At 45.0% G+C, this 24,422-nt stretch overlaps 1 protein-coding gene across 1 annotated transcript in view; it reads left to right on the forward strand.

Annotated features, from left to right (window-relative positions):
• Window positions 1-24,422, forward strand: part of LOC115092766 (disintegrin and metalloproteinase domain-containing protein 9-like) — a 653,043-nt gene that overhangs the window by 44,823 nt on the left and 583,798 nt on the right. The window contains exon 2 of the mRNA XM_029604070.1: window positions 15,132-15,301. Within this exon, the coding sequence (XP_029459930.1) occupies window positions 15,150-15,301 (152 nt within the window). The 5' untranslated portion in view covers window positions 15,132-15,149. The remainder of the gene's footprint in view (window positions 1-15,131; window positions 15,302-24,422) is intronic.

The following is a 24,422-nucleotide window of genomic DNA, read 5'->3' on the forward strand; positions in this document are numbered from 1 at the left end:
CAATCCATAGTTTTACCCACATTGTTTCCAAGGCCTCATTCTCACCAAGGAGAACGGGCCTTACATACCTTGGACTGTAAGCGTGCACTTAGACCGCACTGCAGTCCACAGGAAATCCACTCAGCTCTTTGTATCTTATGATCCAAACAAACCGGGTAAAGCAGTGGGTAAACATACTCTATCCAACTGGTTAGCAGACTGCATACAGTTTTGCTATGGCAAAGCAGGCCTTGCTCTCCCAGGACGAGTAAAGGCACATTCAGTACGGGCAATGTCAACCTCAGTAGCACACTATCGTTCAGTGCCAATCCTTGACATATGTAAAGCAGCAACATGGAGTTCTCTTCACACCTTTGCAGCTCATTACTGTTTAGATAAAGAAGAACGACAAGATTCACCCTATGGACAATCTGTCTTAAAGAACTTGTTTCCAGTTTGATCCCAACTCCTTCTAGACCCAACCTGCTGTGATCTTCGGCTGCCTCTTTTTCACCAACAATACTTCAGTGTTGCTTCACTACAAAATGACTCAGCCTCTATCTTGCTAATCACCCATATGTGAGGACTAGCATCCTGCTTGTCCTGGGATAAAGCAAAATTGCTTACCTTGTAATAGGTGTTATCCCAGGACAGCAGGATGTAATCCTCACGAAACCCACCCGCCACCCCGCGGAGTTGGGAATCTTAACTTTTATTATTTTATTTTTGCTAAAGCTTATTGCTACATATGAGACTAGAGAGAGGCCCCTATGGCAGAGAATATCATGGCATGCTGGGCATGCTCAGTGGCCTCACAGGACCAGTCAAAACTTTCTAGAAACTTTGACAGAAAGTTTTCCCGCAATAGGGCTCCATCAGTGACGTCACCCGTATGTGAGGACTACATCCTGCTGTCCTGGGATAACACCTATTACAAGGTAAGCAATTTTGCTTTATCCTACCTACCATTTTTCCCCAGCCCCATTCCAATCCAGGGATACAGGCTCTGCATTCCTTAGACTGCAAGTGTGCTCTAGCCTTCTATCTAGAACGCACGTCAGCCCACAGGAAAGTCACTCAGTTATTTGTTTCCTTTGATGCCATCAAACTTGGAATTCCTGTGGGAAAGCAGACCCTCTCCTCCTGGTTGGCAGACTGTATCTCTTTTTGCTACCAGCAACAAGGCATTCCACTCCAAGACCATGTGAAAGCACACTCTGTCAGGGCCATGGCGATATCAGTAGCGCACCTCCGCCGTTTCGAGGGAGCTATTGAATAGGTCACACAGTGTAGCCGCCAGCACATCTCTGAGCTCCCTCAGTTTCCTGGGATGAACCTCATCAGGCCCCATGGCTTTGTCCACCTTCAGTTTTCCTAGCTCTTCCCATACATTCTTTTCTGTAAATGGAGTTTCATCCATTCCGTTTCCCTCCAGTTTCTTGTTGACTAGCGTCGGTCCTTCTCCGGGGTCTTCTTTAGTGAATTACAAACTGAAGTATTTGTTTAATAATTCTGCCATTTCTTCATCTGTCTCCACCCATTGATCCTTTTCACCTTTCAATTTCAGTATACCACTTTGGACTTTTCTCCTTTCACTGATGTATCTGAAAAATGTTTTGTCACCTTGCTTTAGCTCTTTGGCAATCCTTTCTTCTGCTTGAATTTTTGATTTCTTGATTGCTTTCTTTCCTCTCCCTCAGTTCCACCAGATATTCTTCCTTGTGTTATTCTCTTTGGGATTCTTTATATTTCTTGAACACTGTTCTTTTAGCTTTTATTTGTCAGCCATCTCCTTTGAGAATCAGTTAGGTCTCATTTTTCTCTTGCTTTTCTTTACTTTTCTAACATATAGATTAGTTGCCTGGGTAATTGCTTCTTTTAGTTTGGTCCATTGTTGTTCCACATCTCTCTCGTTCTCCCAGCCTTCTAGTTCTTTCTCCAGGTACTTCCCCATTTCATCAAAGTCCGTGTTTTTGAACTGCAAAACTTGAGTCTTCGTGCTACTTCTTCGTATCCTATTTGTGATATGAAACCATGCAGTATGATGATCACTGGTGCTGAGGTGGGCACCCACCTGGACATTAGAGACGTTACCTCCATTAGTGAGAACTAAGTCGAGTATAGCTCCCTCCCTCGTGGGTTCTGTTACCATTTGTTTGAACAGAGCCCCTTGCAGGGCATCCACTATCTCTCTACTACTGTTAGATTCTGCAGAAGGGATTCTCCAGTCTACATCTGGCAGATTAAAATCTCCAACAATCACCACTTTTCCCTTCTTTCCCATCTTTTGTATGTCTTCAACTAGAGCGTTGTCAAGCTCTTCCATTTGGTTTGGAGGCCTGTAAACCACTCCAATAGATACAGAAGCCCCATCATCTTTTTTGAGGTCACCCCATAGTGCTTCTTCTTTGCCCCATCTTCCTTGCAGCTCATATGCTTGGATATTGTTTCTGACATAAAGAGCCACTCCTCTCCCTTTCCTGTCCTCTCTGTCCTTCCTTAATAAGTTATAGCCAGGTATTGCCATATCCCAATCATGAGATTCCGTGAACCACGTCTCCATGACAGCAACAATGTCCAAGTCCGCCTCTATCAGTAGGGCTTGCAGAACTGGGATTTTATTGACTAAACTATGAACATTTGTGCTCATAGCTTTCCAGCTTTTCTCATTCTGGTTACAGCTTTTCTTGGATTCCTTTAGTGTCTTATGTAGTTGAATTTTCTTATCAACTTCACCCTTTTCCTTTACATTTTTATTTGTGTTTTGGGGGTGACATTTTGTATGCATTAGGTTTCTTCTTTCTTTTCGGATATCACTTAAATCACTTTTACAAGATCTTCTTCAATAACTATTACAGAGAAGGCTTTTTGCGATTTTGTAACTTGATACAGTGTGTGTCTCCACATCACAGGTCTGATTCTACCAGAGCCCTGCACTTGTGTATTAATGTATGCAGGTATTCATTCTCTTGGTCATTGGACTCCAAGCCCAGAGCTGACTTCACTGCCAGGTGCAGAGTGTGTGCAAAACTTTGGATGTTCTGAAAGCACCCGTCGCATATTGCCTTTACCATGTTAGGACCTTTGTCTATGACAAAGAAACCTGCCTGAAGATTCCTTTCTCACTGGTGTAGCTGCCAGCCCGCCAGCATCTGTATAATGCATGCTAGAATATTGGCTGAGGTATGGGCCTTGTCCGTCAGGTGGGAGTGCAGTAAAGCCCACCTCCACCCTGATACTTATTCACTAATAGATCTGCTGCCTGCCCCTGCCTCAGCCAGGTCCCACCACTGTGCTGTCAGGGAGAGATAAGAGTGTGCAGCATTCATGGTGGTCCAGATATCACAGGTGAAATGCACACTCCCCTCTGTCTTAGCTAGCAGCGCTTGGATGCGACTGCGACAATCGTTGTACAGACTTTCTGCTAAATGTGGTTCTGGAGGGGACTTTGTAATTTGGAACTAAGACCTTCAGCAAATGCTTGAAACCCACATTCTCCACTATCTGCAAAGGCTGGTCATCAAGGGCAATCATTTCCCCAATGCTCTTAGTTACAACTTTTGAGGCTGTCTGCCTCCTTCCCCGGGATAGTGTTACCAAACACCACCCCATTTCCTCCATGGTGGGTTGTCGTTTCTGACACATGGCAGGGGGCTGCTGGCCTGCCACCTGACTGCTAGAAGGGGCAGAGGGTGTGGGGTGACTCTGTTCCTTTTCAACCACGTTACACTCCCTGGAAAAAGGGATCCCCTGACTGGTACTGCCAAAATCCCCATATGGGATTGCTTCTGCATATGATGCATCATGCCAAAATTAGTTAGATATCCCATTTGCTTGCCTCTGCTAATAGCCCTGGCACAGTAATAACACTGAGCAAAACGCGGGTCCTCCATCACTTTAAAGTGGCTCCAGATCGCAGATTTCTTTCGTGATCCCTTCTCTATAGCCTTTGGGATGGATGCTGGCACTGGAGCTGAAGTAGTGGCTGCACCCTGAGAAGCAATGCCAGGGACATCAGTCACACTCTGTGCCTATGCTGACTGATCTTCCTCCTCATCATCAGTTTCATCTCTCCCCTGCAGCACTGAAGTGGAGGCTAAGACAGAACTAACTAATCCTCCTAAACCTTCTTCAGCTATTACTTCTTCCATTTCTGATGAGAATCCCACACAAGATGATTCTTCATTGAAATCAGAAGCTAACAGTGCCTGTGCTACATTTTCAATGCTAAGTTGAGTCTGCTCTCGCACTGCTGCTTTTGGGTGTCACCCTTTTGTCTTGCATGACTCAGCCTCTCCTTCCCTCAAATCCAAAACTACAGGGTCAGAAACAGGTGGTGGCGAAGCATCATCTTTAAATTTCATTTTTTTCCACATAGAACTGCCTGCCCCTCCAGAGATTTTAGATTGGAACTTGTCCCTTTTTAACTTTAATGGGGGATTGGCATTGCCTTTTGAAGTGCCTCCTCTGCCAGTGCCTCCTCTGCTGGTCCCAATCTCTCGACCATGTCTAGCTTTCCCTGACATCATGGATTTAATGTCACTGCCTACTAGGGATTTCAATTAAAATAATTATTTCCAAAAGAGGCCTACTGGGGATTTGGCTTCAGAGAGCACCGCTGTCCCAATATATGTGAGTCTGCAAAACTGTCCACTGACACCCAGTGAACTGCCATCTTGACTTAAAAGAGCACCGCTGTCCCAATAAGTGTGAGTCTGCAAAACTGCCCACAGGCCCATGAGGCAGTGCCTGGATGTACACTATTACTGGGACCGCTGTCTGTGAGGCCTACTGGGGATTTGGCTTCAGAGAGCACCGCTGTCCCAATATAAGTGAGTCTGCAAAACTGCCCACAGGCCCACAAGGCAGTGCCTGGATGTACACTACTACTGGGACCACTGTATGTGCACACACCAAACTTGTAACTACAAGGGATTTCAATTAAAATAATTATTTCCAAAAGAGGCCTACTAGGGATTTGGCTTCAGAGTGCACCACTGTCCCAATATTTGTAAGTCTGCAAAACTGTCCACTGACACCCAGTGAACTGCCTTCTTCGCTTAAAAGAGCACTGCTCTACCAATATATGTGAGTCTGCAAAACTGCCCACTGATGCCCCATGCACTGCCTTCTTCGCTTAAAAGAGCACTGCTCTACCAATATATGTGAGTCTGCAAAACTGTCCACTGATGCCCCGTGCACTGCCTTCTTGGCTTAAAAGAGCACTGCTCTACCAATATATGTGAGTCTGCAAAACTGCCCACTGACGCCCTGTGCACTGCATTCTTGGCTTAAAATAGCATTGCTGTCCCAATATATGTGAGTCTGCAAAACTGCCCACTGATGCCCAGTGTACTGCCTTCTTGGCTTAAAAGAGCACAGAGAGACAGTCTGAGTTCAATTAAAAAAAAAACCAAACTGCAGTTAACAAAAAAGCCTAGCTTGGCACAGCAGCAAAAATGAAGAAATATCTTTTTCAATGGAAAATTCTATCAAACTAGCTAGAAATTGAATATATCTCCCACCCACAACACCCAAATCCTGCTTGCAACCTACACCAGGGGGTAACATATAAAAATAAGCAGCAAAATGCCCACTGCTAGCAGCTTGTCTCAGTGGAAGAGACAGAGAGAACGTCTGAGATCAATAAAAAAAAAAGTGCAGTCAAAAAAACATGGCTAGCTGGGGCAATGCAGCAAAATCGAACAAATATCTTTTTCAATGGAAAATTCTATCAAAGTGGCTAGCAATTGAATACAGATTTGAGACACTCAGACTAGCTCTGAGTACAGCCACCTCCCGGACCACCCCTGCAAAGAAAAAGCATGGCACGCCACGTGGCCTAACATAGTAGCATCATCAGGACAGCGTCACAGAGCACTGAGTGAGAGCGGCAATTGGCTGCATTAGAAAAATACTTAGCTCTGATAGGTTGCATTCTGGTCTCCTTGCCAACCTGTCTGACCCACTCTATGACAGGGCTGTGAGGTCACTTATGACACTTATGAAAGGGCTGGTTTTTGCTATGGATACTCCCACATGGTCTTCTCTTATTTCAAATGGCTGCTAAGAATAACTGCGAACAAAAGAATAAAACTAATATGATATGGTTTATTTGTTGGGGATTCGGATGCATTTTGCGAACCCTCGAATACAACAAATAGGGACTTATGCGTTGCGGATTGCACATTTGTTAAAAACGAATTGACATCCCTACCTCACAAGGCAGTGAAAGAGAAATGCTGCAATCAAATTAGAAAGGTATATTCTATATCAGAAGACTTCAGTACTCCTGTTGTCATTAGAAACAAGAGGAAAGCCTTGCAAATGCAACCTGTTTCCACCTTAGTTTCAGTTAATACACATTCACAGAACCAGCTATATTGTACAGAAGTTAATCTAGAGTACCAGACACTGGAAAGGGGAAAGCAGTTTCACTCTCTCCTAAGACACTTGATTTGTCTTTTTCTGAAGCAATATCTCTTTGCAGACATCAATGGAGGAGAAACATTACAATCAACTTAAAAGAGAAAAGTATTATCATTCAGTTTTTGAGGTACCTGTTTTAATGAGTGATTCTTGTGCTTCTTCTTCTTCAGACACCAATCTAACTTGATTCTACCAGGATAAAGGTTACACCTGTCTGTATTTAATCTCCAGCTAAAGTTAACTTGCCTTTAAAACCAGCATCTGAACTAGAGGCTTTGGTAATATCTAGCACAATTGCCTTTGGGGGTTTCCACTCTGTTAACAAATACTGAAATCCTTGCCCTAAGACCTGTAACTCCAGCTGTAACTAATTAAAGGTTAAATATAGCTTGAGCCCTACTGAAAGCAACCTGTATGTTTCCCACCATAAGATTGGATCATCTTGTTCTAACTAAGTATATAGCAGTAATAGGCAGGAGCAGAGATGTTGTTACGTTTGGGCAGTGATCCGGTGTTGTGAACACCACCTTCAGGAGTGACTCCAGGTGGAGAGAGACAGGGATAGCTGGAAGGTCTCCGATGATGGCTGAGAAGGAATGATGCAGGCAGGAGTGTATGGAACTGGGCGATGGCTGTGATGTGAGTAGCAGAGTACTGGCTGGGGAAAAAGTCAAAGTCCAGGCAGGGTCAAGGCAGGGCGGCAGGCAAACAAAGGTCAAAGTCCAGGCAGGGTCAGGGCAGGCGGCAGGCAACAAAGTCACAGTCCAGGCAGGGTCAGTGCAGGCGGCAGGCAATAAAGTCAACATCCAAGCAGGGTCGCAAGAACCTTAAAGCAAGGCAGAGAGCCCGAAGGCCACACACACACAGCTAGGCAGAGAGTCCGAAGGCCACACAAACACAGCAGGCAGAGGGCCCGAAGGCCACACACACACGGCAAGGTAGAGGGCCCGAAGGCCACACACACAGTAAGGCAGAGGGCCCGAAGGCCCACACACACACACACAGCCAAGGCAGAGGGCCTGAAGGCCACACACACACGGCAAGGCAGAGATCCCGAAGGCCACACACACACGGCAAGGCAGAGAGCCCAAAGGCCACACACAGCAAGGCAAGGCAGAAGGCCCGAAGGCCACATGCACAGCAAGGCAGGCAAGGCAGAAGGCCCGAAGGCCACATGCACAGCAAGGCAGAAGGCCCGGAGGCCACACACAGCAAGGCAGAAGGCCTGAAGGCCACACACAGCAAGGCAAGGCAGAAGGCCCGAAGGCCACACACAGCAAGGCAGGCAAGGCAGAAGGCCCGAAGGCCACACTCACAGCAAGGCAAGGCAGAAGGCCCGAAGGCCACACGCACAGCAAGGCAAGGCAGAAGGCCCAAAGGCCACACACACACGGCAAGGTAGAGGACCCGAAGGCCACACACACACAGCAAGGCAGAGGGCCCGAAGGCCACACACACACACGGCAAGGCAGAGGGCCCGAAGGCCACACACACACGGCAAGGCAGAGAGCCCAAAGGCCACACACAGCAAGGCAAGGCAGAAGGCCCGAAGGCCACATGCACAGCAAGGCAAGGCAAGGCAGAAGGCCCGGAGGCCACACACAGCAAGGCAAGGCAGAAGGCCTGAAGGCCACACACAGCAAGGCAGGCAAGGCAGAAGGCCCGAAAGCCACACGCACAGCAAGGTAAGGCAAGGCAGAAGGCCCGAAGGCCACACGCACAGCAAGGCAAGGCAAGGCAGAAGGCCCGAAGGCCACACACAGCAAGGCAAGGCAGAAGGCCTGAAGGCCACACACAGCAAGGAAAGGCAGAAGGCCCGAAGGCCACATGCACAGCAAGGCAGGCAAGGCAGAAGACCCGAAGGCCACACGCACAGCAAGGCAAGGCAGAAGGCCCGAAGGCCACACGCACAGCAAGGCAAGGCAGAAGGCCCGAAGGCCACACACAGCAAGGCAAGGCAGAAGGTCCGAAGGCCACACACAGCAAGGCAGGGAAGGCTAGAACAGGGAGCCCAAACGAGCTTGTTGCCGAAGCACTGGAGTCTAGAGTAGGCAGGGCTATAAAGGAATATCCAGGACATAGAGGAGATGGATTGGGCCAGCCTGGAGAGCCTGCTCTAGAAGGACCCCTGGTGGTGAGGCACAGCAGCCATAGCCATAACAGATGTATACTCCAATTGATATAAATGAAGAAGATATAACAGATGAATCATATCACTAAATGTCTGATAGGATATTTATTTTTTAATTTGTTTTAAAGGCATAACAACATATTAAGTAGAAGTCATACTCCAAAAGGTTGCTAGCAGAAATCTGGAACCCCGACATGAGCCTTGTTTCACCAAGGGGGGGAAGCAACCATATAGGTGCTCAAGTAGGGAAATATACAATGTAGGAGGCAACTTAAAGAAAACTCACAAACCAGAAGTGCTAATAAAATTGTTTCGTAGGATGTAGATAAGAGCAAAGAGCTTCAGCATAATGCTGAATCTCTTCACTCTTCTTTCAAAGCCATTATGCTGAAGCTCTTTGCTCCCATCTACATCCTATGAAATGATTGTATTACCACTATTCAATTGAAATTTGCTTGGTTTTTATTATTAATATTACTACCTTGAAATCCAACGCAAAAAAGGAGGATGTCTGCTCTTCATATGTGATCAACACACAAAAATAGTAAAGAGCAGAATATTAATCAGTCCAAAGCTTCATCAATCAGTAAACAATATTCAATGTTTAATTATTTTTGCTTCAAAGTGGCTACTCCAAAAGCTCTAGTGAAATGTAAAAGTTTTCCATCAGGTCCCCCGACACGGACCGTGTTTCGCTAAGAGCTGCGTCGGGAGGGACTGAGTACAGTGTTTTATTTCAACCACTACAAACAAACAGAACAATAAATTACAATAATAAACTAAAGGACTATATAGGGCAAAAACATACTGTATTAGCTGGGACACATACCTTCACTCAGGTCCAATTTGGTTTAAAGGAGAGCGGGCGCAGCTGATAGCGAAACACGGTCCTTGTCGGGGGACCTGATGGAAAACTTTTACATTTCACTAGAGCTTTTGGAGTAGCCGCTTTGAAGCAAAAATATTTAAACATTGAATATTGTTTACCAATTGAAGCTTTGGACTGATTAATTTTCTGCTCTTTACTATTTTTGTGTGCTAATATTACTACCTTAACATAAGGCTTGGATGTAAACTGCATAGAGTGGCAGTCACTAGGGATGTGAATCGTTTTAGGACGATTAAAATTATCGTCCGATAATTTTAATATCGTCTTAAACCGTTATGGAACACAATACAATAGAGATTCTAACGATTTATCGTTATAAATCGTTAGAATCGTGAGCCGGCACACTAAAACCCCCTAAAACCCACCCCCGACCCTTTAAATTAAATCCCCCACCCTCCCGAACCCCCCCCCCCAAATGACTTAAATAACCTGCGGGTCCAGCGGCGGTCCGGAACGGCAGCGGTCCGGAACGGGCTCCTGCTACTGAATCTTGTTGTCTTCAGCCGGCGCCATTTTCCAAAATGGCGCCGAAAAATGGCGGCGGCCATAGACGAACACGATTGGACGGCAGGAGGTCCTTCCGGACCCCCGCTGGACTTTTGGCAAGTCTTGTGGGGGTCAGGAGGCCCCCCCCAAGCTGGCCAAAAGTTCCTGGAGGTCCAGCAGGGGTCAGGGAGCGATTTCCCGCCGCGAATCGTTTTCGTACGGAAAATGGCGCCAGCAGGAGATCGACTGCAGGAGGTCGTTCAGCAAGGCGCCGGAACCCTCGCTGAACGACCTCCTGCAGTCGATCTCCTGCCGGCGCCATTTTCCGTACGAAAACGATTCGCGGCGGGAAAATCGCTCCCTGACCCCCGCTGGACCTCCAGGAACTTTTGGCCAGCTTGGGGGGGGCCTCCTGACCCCCACAAGACTTGCCAAAAGTCCAGCGGGGGTCCGGAAGGACCTCCTGCCGTCCAATCGTGTTCGTCTATGGCCGCCGCCATTTTTTCGGCGCCATTTTGGAAAATGGCGCCGGCTGAAGACAACAAGATTCAGTAGCAGGAGCCCGTTCCAGACCGCTGCCGTTCCGGACCGCCACTGGACCCGCAGGTTATTTAAGTCATTTGGGGGGGGGGGTTCGGGAGGGTGGGGGATTTAATTTAAAGGGTCGGGGGTGGGTTTTAGGGGGTTTTAATGTGCCGGTTTTGCGATTTTACGTTTTTTCGATTTTTCACGATTTTTCACGATTTTTCACGATATTTTACCCCCCCAAACGGCAACAATACGATTCCCTCCCCCTCCCAGCCGAAATCGATCGTTAAGACGATCGAGGACACGATTCACATCTCTAGCAGTCACTACCCTTAACAAAAACATGGTGCAACCTGCACAGAGTGGCAATTACTACCATAAGAAACTTACTGGGCAGACTGGATGGACCATTTGGTCTTTTTCTGCTATCATTACTATGTTTATTATGTTACCTGGGGAAGAATCATGGGGAGGAGAGAGAAGAAGACCAGAGGCACCAGATAGATCAGCAGGCCAATACCATCTAGGTGCCACAAAGAAGAAAGGATAACTAAGGATTAACTACAGGAGAGGCAATAGCAATTGGGATGAAATTAAATGAACGGGACTAAAATTCTACTCATTTCACAATAGAAACATAGAAATGAAACATAGAAATGACGGCAGAAGAAGACCAAACGGCCCATCCAGTCTGCCCAGCAAGCTTCACATTTTTTTCTCATACTTATCTGTTTCTCTTAGCTCTTTGGTTCTATTTCCCTTCCACCCCCACCATTAATGTAGAGAGCAGTGATGGAGCTGCAACCAAGTGAAATATCAAGCTTGATTAGTTATGGGTAGTAGGGGAAGTAACCGCCGCAATAAGCAAGCTACACCCATGCTTATTTGTTTTACCCAGACTGTGTTATTCAGCCCTTATTGGTTGTTTTTTCTTCTCCCCTGCCGTTGAAGCAGGGAGCTATGCTGGATATGCTTGTAGTATCAGTAGGAAGAGCTAAATTTGATTTCATTGCTTGGCAAGAAGAAGGAGCTAAATTTATTAAATAAATTGACTTTAACATCTAAAGACAGTTGCTGGAATTTTAAGGGCATAAATTAATTGAAGAGTTAAATTGTAGAACAACTGGATAACATCAAGAGCTATAAGAACATTTAATTTAAGGTTACCAATTATCAGTAAAATTGAATTGGAAACCAGGCCAGCTTCCAACAAGATTATGACTGCTGTCTATTTTTACTTGATTGTCAGTGCTGTTTACAATGGACTTAAAGGGTACTTGGAGTGAAGAAATGCATAGGGCTTAGAAGTTAGTTGGCCCACATAGGGAATTCTGAACACTCAAGGAGGTGAATTTTCAAAGTGTTGCTTGTGCTAAAAGGCCCATATATGCAAGTATATGGGCTGCACACGAGTTACATGTATTTTAATAGCCACAAATTATGCGTGTATATGCACATGCTCAAGCAAAAATGAAAAGGGCGGCATTGGAGTGGTTCATGGGGGTTCTGGGGAAGGGCCAACAGTTATGTGCATAAATCCATATTTTAAATTCGGTAGTCATAGCACATGGCAGGCTGTTAGCTGCCCATATATATTTCTGCTCTTGAAAAGGCATTAATCTGCATGAATCTCTGTTTAGGCCTAAAATTATTGGGTAAGGGATCAGGGTCAATTGGGGCAAGTGCAGACTGAGGAACCAGAGGGATATGGATGACTTCAAGATGGACTGGAAAAACTGGTGGACTAATTTGTAAAATTGGAAATGTCCTTTATGCAAGCATGTTTTAAAATCTGCTTACCTGTGTATGTTAAATCTGACAAAGTCCTAACGAAGATAAGGAAAATGTGTTTGCTTGAGTAACCACTTAAAATTAGAAGCACAGATATGAGTAGAAGATGTATTTTAAGTCATACACATGCAGCTGCATACACAGTTTTACATTCTTGGATATGTGTGCTCGTGCACCCTTTCACGCATGTATGAGTGCCCATGTGCTCATTTCAAAGTTACTTCCAAAGAAATTTAACATCTTTTTGAGATCTGAGCAGTAAATATTTGAACTGAGATGTGGCTCCTGGGTTCCTATCTGGAGCAACCTGGCCCGTGGGTTACACTGGAAATATTTTTTTCCAAGCCATATGTTCTCAGAGGCAAATATAACCTACATAGTATAGATCACAATACAGCAATTGTGTTCTTTCAGGCTAATTTTAAAACAAATGCGTGTGTGCTCATATACGCGCGTATTGGCATGAGAGCAAAGATAGGCTGGAATTTTAAATCACACTTGCATGCGTTTGTTTTAAAATACACTAGTCACGTATAAGTATGCTTCTAATTTGAAGAGGCTACTTGAGCACAGCTAGTGCGCATGTCTTTCATAGGACTTTGTCAGCTTTTATGCACATATGTAGGTGGATTTTAAAATGTGCTTGCGAGAGGGTCAACTGAGTTTTTCCAATTAGTCCACCAGTTTGCCCAGTTAATATCGAGGTCTTCCAGATCCTCTGGTTTTTCATCCTGCACCTCCTCCAGTTGATCCAGACTCTTCACCCTTTCCTGTAAGCCATAAAACTCAAGATCTACAGATTTGCTCCTCATATGGAGTAGCAGTGAAGTTACATGGATAACAAGCCAATGCGCACCACAGTTTCTAGTTTTGAAATAAGGAGATATGCGAGCAACTATTTGCCCCACCCTAAATGCCCATGTCCCGTCCCTTTTCTGTAGCAGCAATTAAGGGTTAGCAGCAATGAAGACACCTCAGACAGTATTCATGGTGAAGCGTCCTCCCTGCTTCTGGGAAGCCTCCCCTTTTATTTGTTCATAATTCCATTGCATAGCATAGCATACATACGTCACATGTTTTTCTGCTACATGTTTTCTACCATAAATGTTTGTGCTGACCTTTTACTAAGTAGGTGCCAGTGGGCAGCAGGTGCAAGTGGTTACTGTCTTCATGCAGGCAGGGGGGAGGTCACCAGCTGGTCGTGAGGCAGTTGTGCTGTGTTGACCTATTTTGCCTAAGTGTGAAAACCACAGAAAGCAAGTAGGCCGAGGGCTGTTTCGGGGGCAGCTAAAAGCTTGCACTAGATATTTCTTATGTGCAGGCTGACTTCCTGCTAGCTCGTGGCAGGTGGTGGAGAGGGGGTTATTTACAGACTGCGGTTGGAACATGACATTTTCTGCTGCATTCAGCGTAGACCCGAGAGAAGGCGAGTTAGAATTAACCCCTAACATTCTCTTTAGGAGCAAAGCTCATAATCCCCACACTTTTCCACCCTCTTATTTTTTACATGCACACCAGTATATATATGCATAGTTCCTGGCTTTTAAAAATCTGCGTTGTTCGTGCCCGGCTCACATATGCGTGCATGTGGCCATTATTGTGCTAGCAACATCTTTTAAATCTATCTTTATGTGAAGCAGACTAATTCCCATAGAAGTTCACCCATAGAAGACCCTAGTAAGTCTGAGATTTCTATAACCAAACAAATTCTGTCTTATTTGATAATAGATTGAATCTTCTTTTATTATGCTCAAGCAGGTCTGACACTAGAAGACATATCAAGGTTACATTGTATACTGCTAACTTGTTATAGTCTACCTCTGTTGAGTTGTGATATTCATATTTTTCTGTTCTTACATTATGAGTTAAAAAAAACTGTGTTTCTTGTATGAATTGTTACAATGTAAACCGGAGTGAAGGCAATCTGCTATTCTTCGGTATATAAAAGAATTTAAATAAATAAATAAAATAAATAATAATGTTAGAGCTTTGGCTACAATAGTAATACATCTTAGATTGGCTTCCATTTAAACTGCAATGTAGACTTCTGCCCACATATCTACATATCATTATTATTTGGATACTGACTCCTGATAAGATAGTAGATTTAGTCAATCTGTTCTCCAGGGCATCTTTAAGGGTAGAACCAAATGCCATCTCTTCTCAGGCCCATTTCTGTTGTTTCAGGTTATCTTTTCTCCCTTCCCCCTAAAAAAGTACAAAAAATAATAGAGTTTTCCATCACAAAAACATATTTACTACCCACTGGAATCTAGTTATTCCTTGTTTTCCATTTTTTGTTGGTATGCATCTCTTAGCTATGAAGTCCTACTTGTGTAGCTGATCATCCAGCTTGTCCCTCGGAGAAAACTGTTGCTTACCTGTAATGGATACACTCTGTAGATAGCATCATAATCAGCCTCACAAAGCCATCTGCTTTCCTTTCTGAAGTTGGCTTCTCTGTTTAGCTTATATATAAAGCTGACAAATTCCACATTACAGTGGCTGCATGTGAACTCCCATGTGTGTCCTGAAAATCCTTCTAGGGATTTTCTGATAGCTGTGGAAATGCTAAATGTTGATTTACTTGAATTATATCACCCATTTGTATAGCTGATTATCCTGCTTTTCACAGAATATAACTGTTACAGGAAAACAACATGGTTTCTTCTCCTTGCCATGAAATCTATCCTTGAGCTGCTGTTGGAAACTAGAGGTCTTGGTCAAAGCAAAATCTGTTTTGTATTTTAATAATTTATTATTTGATATTTTTGGCAAACATGCTTTTTAGCATGAAATCTACAGAATTTAAATTATATCATACATCTGCATCTACTCTTTCTAATTGTGTAAAATTATATGCTATATCCATTTTGTGATATCATTCTGTATTTGCAGATATATGACGCAATAAATATGGATATCGTTGTGGTTGGAATGGAAATATGGACACAGAAGACCTTGATAAATATTTCAGGTGATGCATTCGAAGTCCTTGAAGAATTTAGGTTATGGAAATTGAAGAACTTCCAAAACCGTGCACACTCTGATGTTGCAACCTTAGTTCTGTAAGAATCTCTCTTTAATATGTACTTTTTGGTATTTACAAAACATGCAGAAGAAACCATCTGAAAGTGAAACATGTTGGCTTGCCTCTCAGGCAAGTTCCTAGTGGGTTGGTGTCTAAATCAATAAATACATTATCACATTTGATATGATTTATCACATGAAATAAAGAGTATCTAAAGGCGCCTGAGCACAGAAAAATACCAGGTACAGTAAATAATGGTCAATCTTAAAAAAAAAGATTAGAATAAGGAAAATATGGTGAGCTACAAAATACTTAAATTGGGTTATTCATAAATCTGTTAGTACCATGTGAAACTGAAATCTGCCTATTTGCTTAATCAGAAACCTTATACAAAAAAAATCTATTTACAATTTTTTAAAATATGTCAAAATTCACAATTCTTCTGAAACAGAGCTGGTGAGTGGCAAGAGAATGGTAGCAATACTGGGTGGAGCACTAGGTGCCCCTCCTACCCCTGCAACAATACCTGTGTGTTTTCTTCAGACCACTGCTCCCACCTGTTGGCCCAAGATAGGAACTAGCTCTTCTACTCCCCACTGTCTTGCACTGGACCCAGCTCTGCTGATGCTGATGTTCCTGCCAGCTTGCCTATAGACCACAGAGCTGGTGTGACTCACTAGCAAACTGTGCACTTCCACAGGGTAACTCCATGAGGGCCACATAACATAATCAAGCCTGCCCATGAAGTCTAAGTGCAGAACCTATCATCTTTTCCAATCCTCATTGCACCCTACCCTGGATATCAGGAGTGGCGTTTATAACAGTGTCAACATCCTTTGCAGTGAGAGGATAGCCTCATGGTATAAGGCACAAAATGTATGTGATCCATGCAGCTTGTACAATGAGCCTGAACCCACACAGCACAGGAAGTTGACACTGTGTTAAGCATTGCTACGACCCTTCTATGGGTGGCATGAGGACATGGAGAGGGTGGGAGTGGGATGTGAGGAGAACTTTCCAAGGCTGGGAGGGGATGTGGAAAGAGCTATCTGAGGCTCAAGGGAAGAAAATGTGAGGAAAGCATTCTATGGATTTAGGAGAGTGAAGATTGAACCTAGGGTGGGGGGCTGAGAGAGAAAGAACACATAGGGATTCAGGAGAGGGAAAAAGGACCCAGGATGGAGGGAAAAAGGGAGAGAATCAGAGCCCAAGGGAGAGAAGAAGGGATGGGAGGCAGAGGCCATGAAGAACTGGGGACTGAGGATGAAAGTATCCCAGCTAGGGGGGAAATAAGGGAGAGAGGAATAAGAATAGAAGGAGAGGGAAAGGAAACAGGTTTTTGGGTGTAGGGAGAGGGGAAAAAGGTCCAATGAAAGGGGAGAGGCAAAGGAGAGAGGACTATGGATGGTTGAAGATAGAAGGAGGACTCTAGATTGGATAAGTGGAGGGGAGGGAATCCAAAAAGTTAATGTATGGAGAGGAATGGAGAAAAGTGGATATAAAAAAGAGAAGAGAAAGGAGGAGGAATGGGAAAGGGATGCAGGCAGGAAAACTGAAGAGATGATGATGAGGAAGAGAATAAAGGAGAGAAGCAGAAAGAGAAGGAAGAAAAATATTAAAATATTCACTTTGAAAAAAAGCCAAAAATGACACCAGGGAGAGAGAGAACAAAAATAGAGGAACACAAACAAGAGCAAAGCATTAAAAAGAGACACACTGAGCCAGAATATTTAAGCCAGAGACAGCAAAGACTGGATTCTCTTTTATTCTCTAAATTCAAATACTAATAATAGTTTAAAATATTCTGGATCCAGTTCAAAGTCTTTGGCCTGGATATTTATTTATTTATTTACAGTATTTAACTGCTTGTGCTGCATGGTGTGCAATAAAACAACAAAATATACAAGAGAAAAGAAAACATCCATAATATACATAGACCAATGTTAACCTTAATACCCCACAACCACAATAATCCCAGCTCTTACTTGATGAATAAACCATGCTCTGCCATATAACGCCATATACCTACCCCTACTCACACAGATTTAAATGTTGTTAGCTGGATTTTGTTGCCTGATTTAATTTTTTTTTCTAGTGCATAATTAATTCCTTATTTCTCACAGGACAAGCAGGATGGTAGTCCTCACATATGGGTGACATCACAGGATGGAGCCCAATCATGGAACACTTTTGTCAAAGTTTCCAGAACTTTGACTGGCCCCTACTGGGCATGCCCAGCATGGCACTAACCCTGCAGCCAGCAGGGGTCCCCCTTCAGTCTTCTTTTTTTCGGCGCAGCAGTAGCCTCGCGGTTTAGGAGCTCTGAAGGAATTCCTGACAGGAATTTTTCTCACGGAGGTAATTAAATTTAAATTGTCCCACAGGGGTCCTCCTTAATGTTTCTCAGTCCGCAGTACTCCGGTAAGTTTTTGACCGTCTTTCGTCGATTACCGTTGAGTTTGGCGCTCGCAGCCTACTGGCTGTCGACTGTACCGTGGCTTGATTTTTTTCTATGGCCATGGCATCAGGGTGCTGTCGGTGCACGGACTGTACTCGCACCATGTCTATCACAGACCCTCATGGAGTCTGTGTAATGTGTTTATGCCATGAGCATGATGTCCTGACTTGCACCAAATGTGCCCTCATGACACCAAACGGTCGCAAAGCCAGAATGGAGAAGATAGGTCTCCTCTTCCGTGCTCACAACCCGACGCCATCCATCGCATCGACGTCATCGGAACCGGCACCATCGAAGTCGTATCAGCATCAACCACCATCCGGTGACCGTCCGCCATCGACGTCTTCACGGCCATCGACTCCCGTTACTCCCACTCAAGTTCAAGGGGATCATAGGGAGAAACATCGCCATCGGCATCGTAAGTCTCGGACCGTTGAGGGAGCAAAATCATCTACCTTGCCACCGTTAGAGCCACCATCGAAGAAGCCCTGTCCAGGAACGGCACCGACCATTCCTGCGACCGGGACATCGAGGCCAGCTTCACCCGATCGGGATTTGGGGGTCGCGATTCCGCCTGTAAAGGTGGTCCCACCGACTGTGCCTCCGCCTCCCTCTTCCGTCACGGAGCCGGGGCTGCTTGCTCCAGGTCTCCGGGAAGAACTGGACCGGCTGGTCCAGGAGGCCATCGACAAGGCGATGCAACGGCTCCAGGTTCCTCCGGCACCGACATCGGCATCGAGAGTGGAACCGGTCACCGACCCAATTCCAGCAGCGCTGGCACCGCTGCTATCCCAGATGAGGCGCTCATGACCGCCCTTCCACCGGTGATTCCTGGGTCTCCGATGGCTCTGGTGCGCTTCCCATTGACAACTTCTTCCGGAGGAGAAACAGCGTTCTGCATTCCTCCTTCGGGAGTATTGCCTCAGCCATCGATGCCATGTCGTCCCTCGCCACCGATTCATTCATCGGGGGCGATACGCACATCGGCGCCATCGATGCCTTCGATGCCGGCACTGATGCCTTCCAGGCCGTCCACAGTGCCCCCGGTGATTCCTTCGATTTTCTCGGAGCCTCAGCCAGGGCCTTTGGGTATCCAACCCCCTTCTTGTCCTATAGGTCAGTCTGCTGATCCTTATGACACATAGGGTGATGATACTTCCACAGACACCGGTGACTTGCCTTCACCTCCCTCTCCTACTGAGAGTAGAAAGCGTTCTCCTCCATGGACCTTTCTTTCATTAATTTTGTGAAGGAAATGTCTGAGTTGGTCCCTTTTCAGCTTCAGATGGAGCAGGATGATAGGCACCAGATGATGGAACTCCTTCAATTCCTGGATGCCCCTAAAGAGATCACTTCTATTCCCATTCATCAAGTTCTTCTTGACCTCCTCAAAAAGAACTGGGAGAACCCTGAATCCATTGCTCCAGTACACAGAAAGGCTGACACTACCTATTTAGTGCAGTCAGCCCCTGGCTTTCAAAAATCTCAGCTCGACCACCACTCAGTTTTGGTAGAATCGGCTCAAAAGAAAGCAAAAAGGACGAAGCCTCACTCATCTACCCCTCCTGTTAAGGAACACAAGTTCCTAGACAATATTTGTGGATGAGTGTTCCAAGGGACCATTCTTATCTCCAGAATTGCTGCTTACCAGCTGTATATGACCCAATACAACAGGGTCATTTTCAAGCAGATACAGGACTTCTCTGAAACCCTGCCTGACCAATTCCAAGAACAGCTTCAAATCCTTGTCTACAAGGGGTTTGAAGCAGGAAAGCATGAGATAAGAACAGCTTATGATATCTTCGACACCTCTACTAGAGTGTCTGCAGCTGCCATTTCGGCAAGACGCTGGGCCTGGCTCAAATCTTCTGACCTTCGCCCAGAAGTACAAGACAGGCTATCTGACCTACCATGTGTAGGAGACAATCTGTTCGGTGAACAGATCCAGCAAATAGTGGCTGAATTAAAGGATCATCATGAGACCCTTAAACAGCTCTCATCGGTACCTTCCGACTTCCCCTCTAGACAGCCCTTTAGGAAGGACTCTAAGAAGTCATTCTTCCATCCAAGGAAGTACTATCCTCCACCATCAAGGTCCCGAACTACGAGACCTTATCAAAAACCTCAGCCTCGCCAGGCCCGAAAGCAAACGCCACAAGCAGCTCCCCAGCCGGGGCCTGCTTCAGGTTTTTGACTTTCACTTGGAGAGCAGCAGCCTTATTCCTCTGCCAAGCATACCAGTGGGAGGTCGATTGTGCCACTTTCACAGCATGTGGCAATCAATCACAACCGACCAATGGGTGCTAGCAATCATTGCTCAGGGTTACCACCTAAACTTTCTTGCTCTTCCACCGGACTCACCACCTCTGCAAGTGTGGGGAGTATCCGACCACTCTGTCCTTCTGGAGCAGGAGGTTTCCCTTCTTCTCCAGTTAAGAGCAATAAAACCCGTCCCACTCTTGCAGCAAGGCCTAGGGTTCTATTCCCAGTACTTTTTGATCCCCAAAAAATCCGGGGGAGTTCGTCCAATTCTAGACCTACGTACTGTCAACAAGTACCTCCAGCAGGAAAAGTTCAAGATGGTAACCTTGGGCTCGCTTCTACCTCTTCTGCAAAGAGGAGATTGGCTCTGCTCTCTGGACATTCAGGATGCATACACCCACATTGCGATAGCTCCAGCTCATCACAAGTACCTCAGGATTTTAGTAGGCACAAAGCACTATTAATACCGAGTGCTTCCATTCGCCCTAGCATCGGCACCACAAGTCTTTACCAAATGTCTCATAGTTGTCACAGCTTTACTCAGGAAAGAAGGTGTTCACATCTACCCCTATCTGGACGACTGGTTAATCAGGGCCCCAACCCAGCAAACCGCTCAGTCGTCCCTCGATTTGACCCTACACGCTCTAAGTTGAGCCTTTTGGAAACCTGGGATGTGCTGAACCAGGTATGTTGCATCGGTCCTTTTGTTGACCAGAGGAATGGAGCAGGGGTGTTTCCATAGTCTATACATCAGTTCGTGAAGGACTTCATGAACTGGTATAGCTAAGATCTCCTTTGGTGGATTGATGAACTGTAAAACCTCTAGTGTTTTTTGTCTGACTTCTGCCTCTTACTGTATCTGGAATGGAATGGTCTCTGCCATTTCCTTAACGAAATTAGAGAATGATAAGTCCTCTGGAGGAGATTTCCTGCATTCCTCCAGTGGAGAAGGCTCCAAGAGGACTTCTTCATCCGTGATGACCTCAGTATCTGTGTCCGTCCATGTGTCAGGTGTGTGAGTTGTAGTCTTGGGCTTTGAAGGCATCGATGGATGGGTCTTAGGCATCGATGGAAGCAATGGAGACCTTGGAGGCATCGGTTTGGGAATCCTGGAAGGACCCGGTATGGGTTCAGGAATTGGTGCTTCCTCAGTAATAGGTGGTGTCCTCGGTTGCAATGGTGTTTCTTGAGGTTTTATAGGAAGAGTACTGATAAGTGTCCAATTTTGCCAAAATGGGTGCAAAAATGGATAAGTCAGGGACCGGCATCGGTGGAATCTCTGATGGAACTGATATTGGTATCGGAATTGGTCCCGATGGCATCGGTGACGCGATCGGCGATGGTCTCGGTAACGGCATCGTTGGAGTCTCCGATGGAACCGGGAACGGTGTTGGTATCGGCGTCGATGGAAGGCTTGGTGTCGATGGCGCTGGTCTCGAAGGTTGTGCCGGTGCCAGCAGGGTGTCGAGAAGTGCATTCCTGACCGCCTGGCGGTTATATCCGTCCAGTTCCACCCGCATAACTGGTTAAACCAGAGCAGCTATGGGGGGAGGCAGTGACGGCAATTCCGGTACCTGCGCAGAGCCCTGGGGAGGTACGCTTCCCATCACCGGTATCAGTGGGGATCTCCGTGGAATTGAAGGCCTCGGAGAAGCCTCATCCGCCCGAGGTTTCTTAGATGGAGATCTGGAATCCTTCGATGACATACCGGATACCGGATCGATGCCAGAACCATGCGGCCTTCGATGCCGATGTTTTTCCTTGTATTTTTCACTGCCCGATGTCGATGCTCTCGAAGAAGGAGAGGGAGAAGGTAAGGATGTATCTCCCGCCTCATCCGGAAGTCGTTTTTTAAGTATTACTTTACAAATCGCTCCAGCCGGAGACAATTTTGCGGACGTCAATGGTGAAGGGAGCAACTGAAGGTGGAAAAGTTGCTCCATTTTTTTCCATCCAGAGTCATCGTCCTTTTGTTGTCATCTCGGCGCACTTTGGGCAGGACTGGACGTCATGTTCCCCGCCGAGACAAAGCACACACTCTGAGTGTGGGTCGGTGATGGACATGGTCCTACCACAATTAGGGCATTTTTTGAAACCCGTAGCCATAATTAGTCGGACAGCCGTCGATGACTTAGGCTAAGAAGAAAAAACCAGTACGGAACCGACGGAAAAAATCAGAAAACTTACCGCGATGTTATATATATAGGGAGACCTTTGCGGAAAGTAGTTTTCCTAAAGTTTTGTTAAACTTTTAAAGTATGGTGAAAATCACCACAGGACTCCAAATTAATCGTGAGGCTAACGGCTCCACAGAAAAAAGAAGACTGAAGGGAGACCCCTGTGGCAGAGAATATAATGGCATGCTGGGCATGCTCAGTGGGCACTCTCTGTGCCAGTCAAAAGTTTAATAGAAACTTTGACAGAAGTTTTTCCGTATAGGGCTCCATTATCGATGTCACCCATATGTGAGGACTACATCCTGCTGTCCTGGGATAACACCTATTACAAGGTAAGCAATTTTGCTTTCTGTAGTTGGAGATTCTCATGGCAACACTCCCCTGAAGAAAGACTCAGGTCTGAAACATGAACGTGTCAGGACATAATTTTTATCTTTTAAGGAAGCCAACACTTAAAGAACATTTGACGGTACCCGCTTTTATGTTCAACATACTGTTCAATTCAAAAGCTTTATTTTTTCTGCCTCAAAAGCAGAGACCATATATATCTCGGACGTCATAGAGGTTTCTGGACTACACTGAAAAAGCAATGTTTTTTTAACTAATTTTTTCAAAAAAACTGGATATATGGAGGTGGCAGGAGGTTAATGATTATAAACCAATACAATTTGGTGCGGGAAAACCTACACATTATATGAAACCTTCTTCTCTTCCTAAAAACTTTTTGAAAATTATACTTAGATGAAATAAAAAGATTGGAGGTAAAATATCAGATCCATATTTATGTGTAGGTTTTGAAATTAAGACATCAACTTTGAATACATCTTGAATACATGTTCCATGTTCGTTCCATGTAAACCGCCTTCCCGGCGATAGTTATCTCTGTTAATTGTGAACCGGAGTGATATGTATTGTATACAGGAACTTCCGGTATATAAAAACCAAAAATAAATAAATAATAAATATAAGATCTTTTTGAAAAAAAATTGTAAAAAAAACTTTTCACTCTGCAGCGACAGAACAAATTTTTTGTTTTTGATTGGACTGTATCTTAAAGGTTAGCCAGATAAGTACTGTATATCTGGCTAACTTCAGACATGCTTGCTGCACAGTCAGAGTTAGCTGGCTAACTCCACTCCTATAAGAACATAAGAACATGCCATGGGTCAGACCGAGGGTCCATCAAGCCCAGCATCCTGTTTCCAACAGTGGCCAATCCAGGCCATAAGAACCTGGCAAGTACCCAAAAACTAAGTCTATTCCATGTTACCGTTGCTAGTAATAGCAGTGGCTATTTTCTAAGTCAACTTAATTAATAGCAGGTAATAGACTTCTCTTCCAAGAACTGATCCAATCCTTTTTTAAACACAGCTATACTAACTGCACTAACCACACCCTCTGGCAACAAATTCCAGAGTTTAATTGTGCCTTGAGTGAAAAAGAACTTTCTCCGATTAGTTTAAATGTGCCCCATGCTAACTTCATGGAGTGCCCCCTAGTCTTCCTATTATCCCTAAGAGTAAATAACCGATTCACATCTACCCGTTCTAGACCTCTCATGATTTTAAACAACTTTATCATATCCCCCCTCAGCCGTCTCTTCTCCAAGCTGAAAAGTCCTAACCTCTTGAATCTTTCCTCATAGGGGAGCTGTTTCATTCCCCTTATCATTTTGGTAGCTCTTCTCCGTACCTTCTCCATTGCAATTATATCTTTTTTGAGATGCGGTGACCAGAATTGTACACAGTATTCAAGGTGTGGTCTCACCATGGAGCGATACAGAGGCATTATGACATTTTCCGTTTTCTTCACCATTCCCTTTCTAATAATTCCCAACATTCTGTTTGCTTTTTTGACTGCTGCAGCACACTGAACCAACGATTTCAATGTGCTATCCACTATGACGCCTAGATCTCTTTCTTGGTTAGTAGCACCTAATATGGAACCTAACATTGTGTAACTATAGCATGGGTTATTTTTCCCTATATGCATCACCTTGCACTTATCCACATTAAATTTCATCTGCCATTTCGATGCCCAGTTTTCCAGTCTCACAAGGTCTTCCTGCAATTTATAACAATCTGCTTGTGATTTAACTACTCTGAACAATTTTGTATCATCTGCAAATTTGAATATCTCACTCATCGTATTTCTTTCTAGATCATTTATAAATATATTGAAAAGTAAGAGTCCCAATACAGATCCCTGAGCCATTCCACTTCCCACTCACTTCCCAGAGGCACTCCACTGTCCACTCCCTT

The sequence above is a fragment of the Rhinatrema bivittatum genome, chromosome 5 (genome assembly GCF_901001135.1).
Source record: "Rhinatrema bivittatum chromosome 5, aRhiBiv1.1, whole genome shotgun sequence".
Lineage (NCBI taxonomy): Eukaryota > Metazoa > Chordata > Amphibia > Gymnophiona > Rhinatrematidae > Rhinatrema > Rhinatrema bivittatum.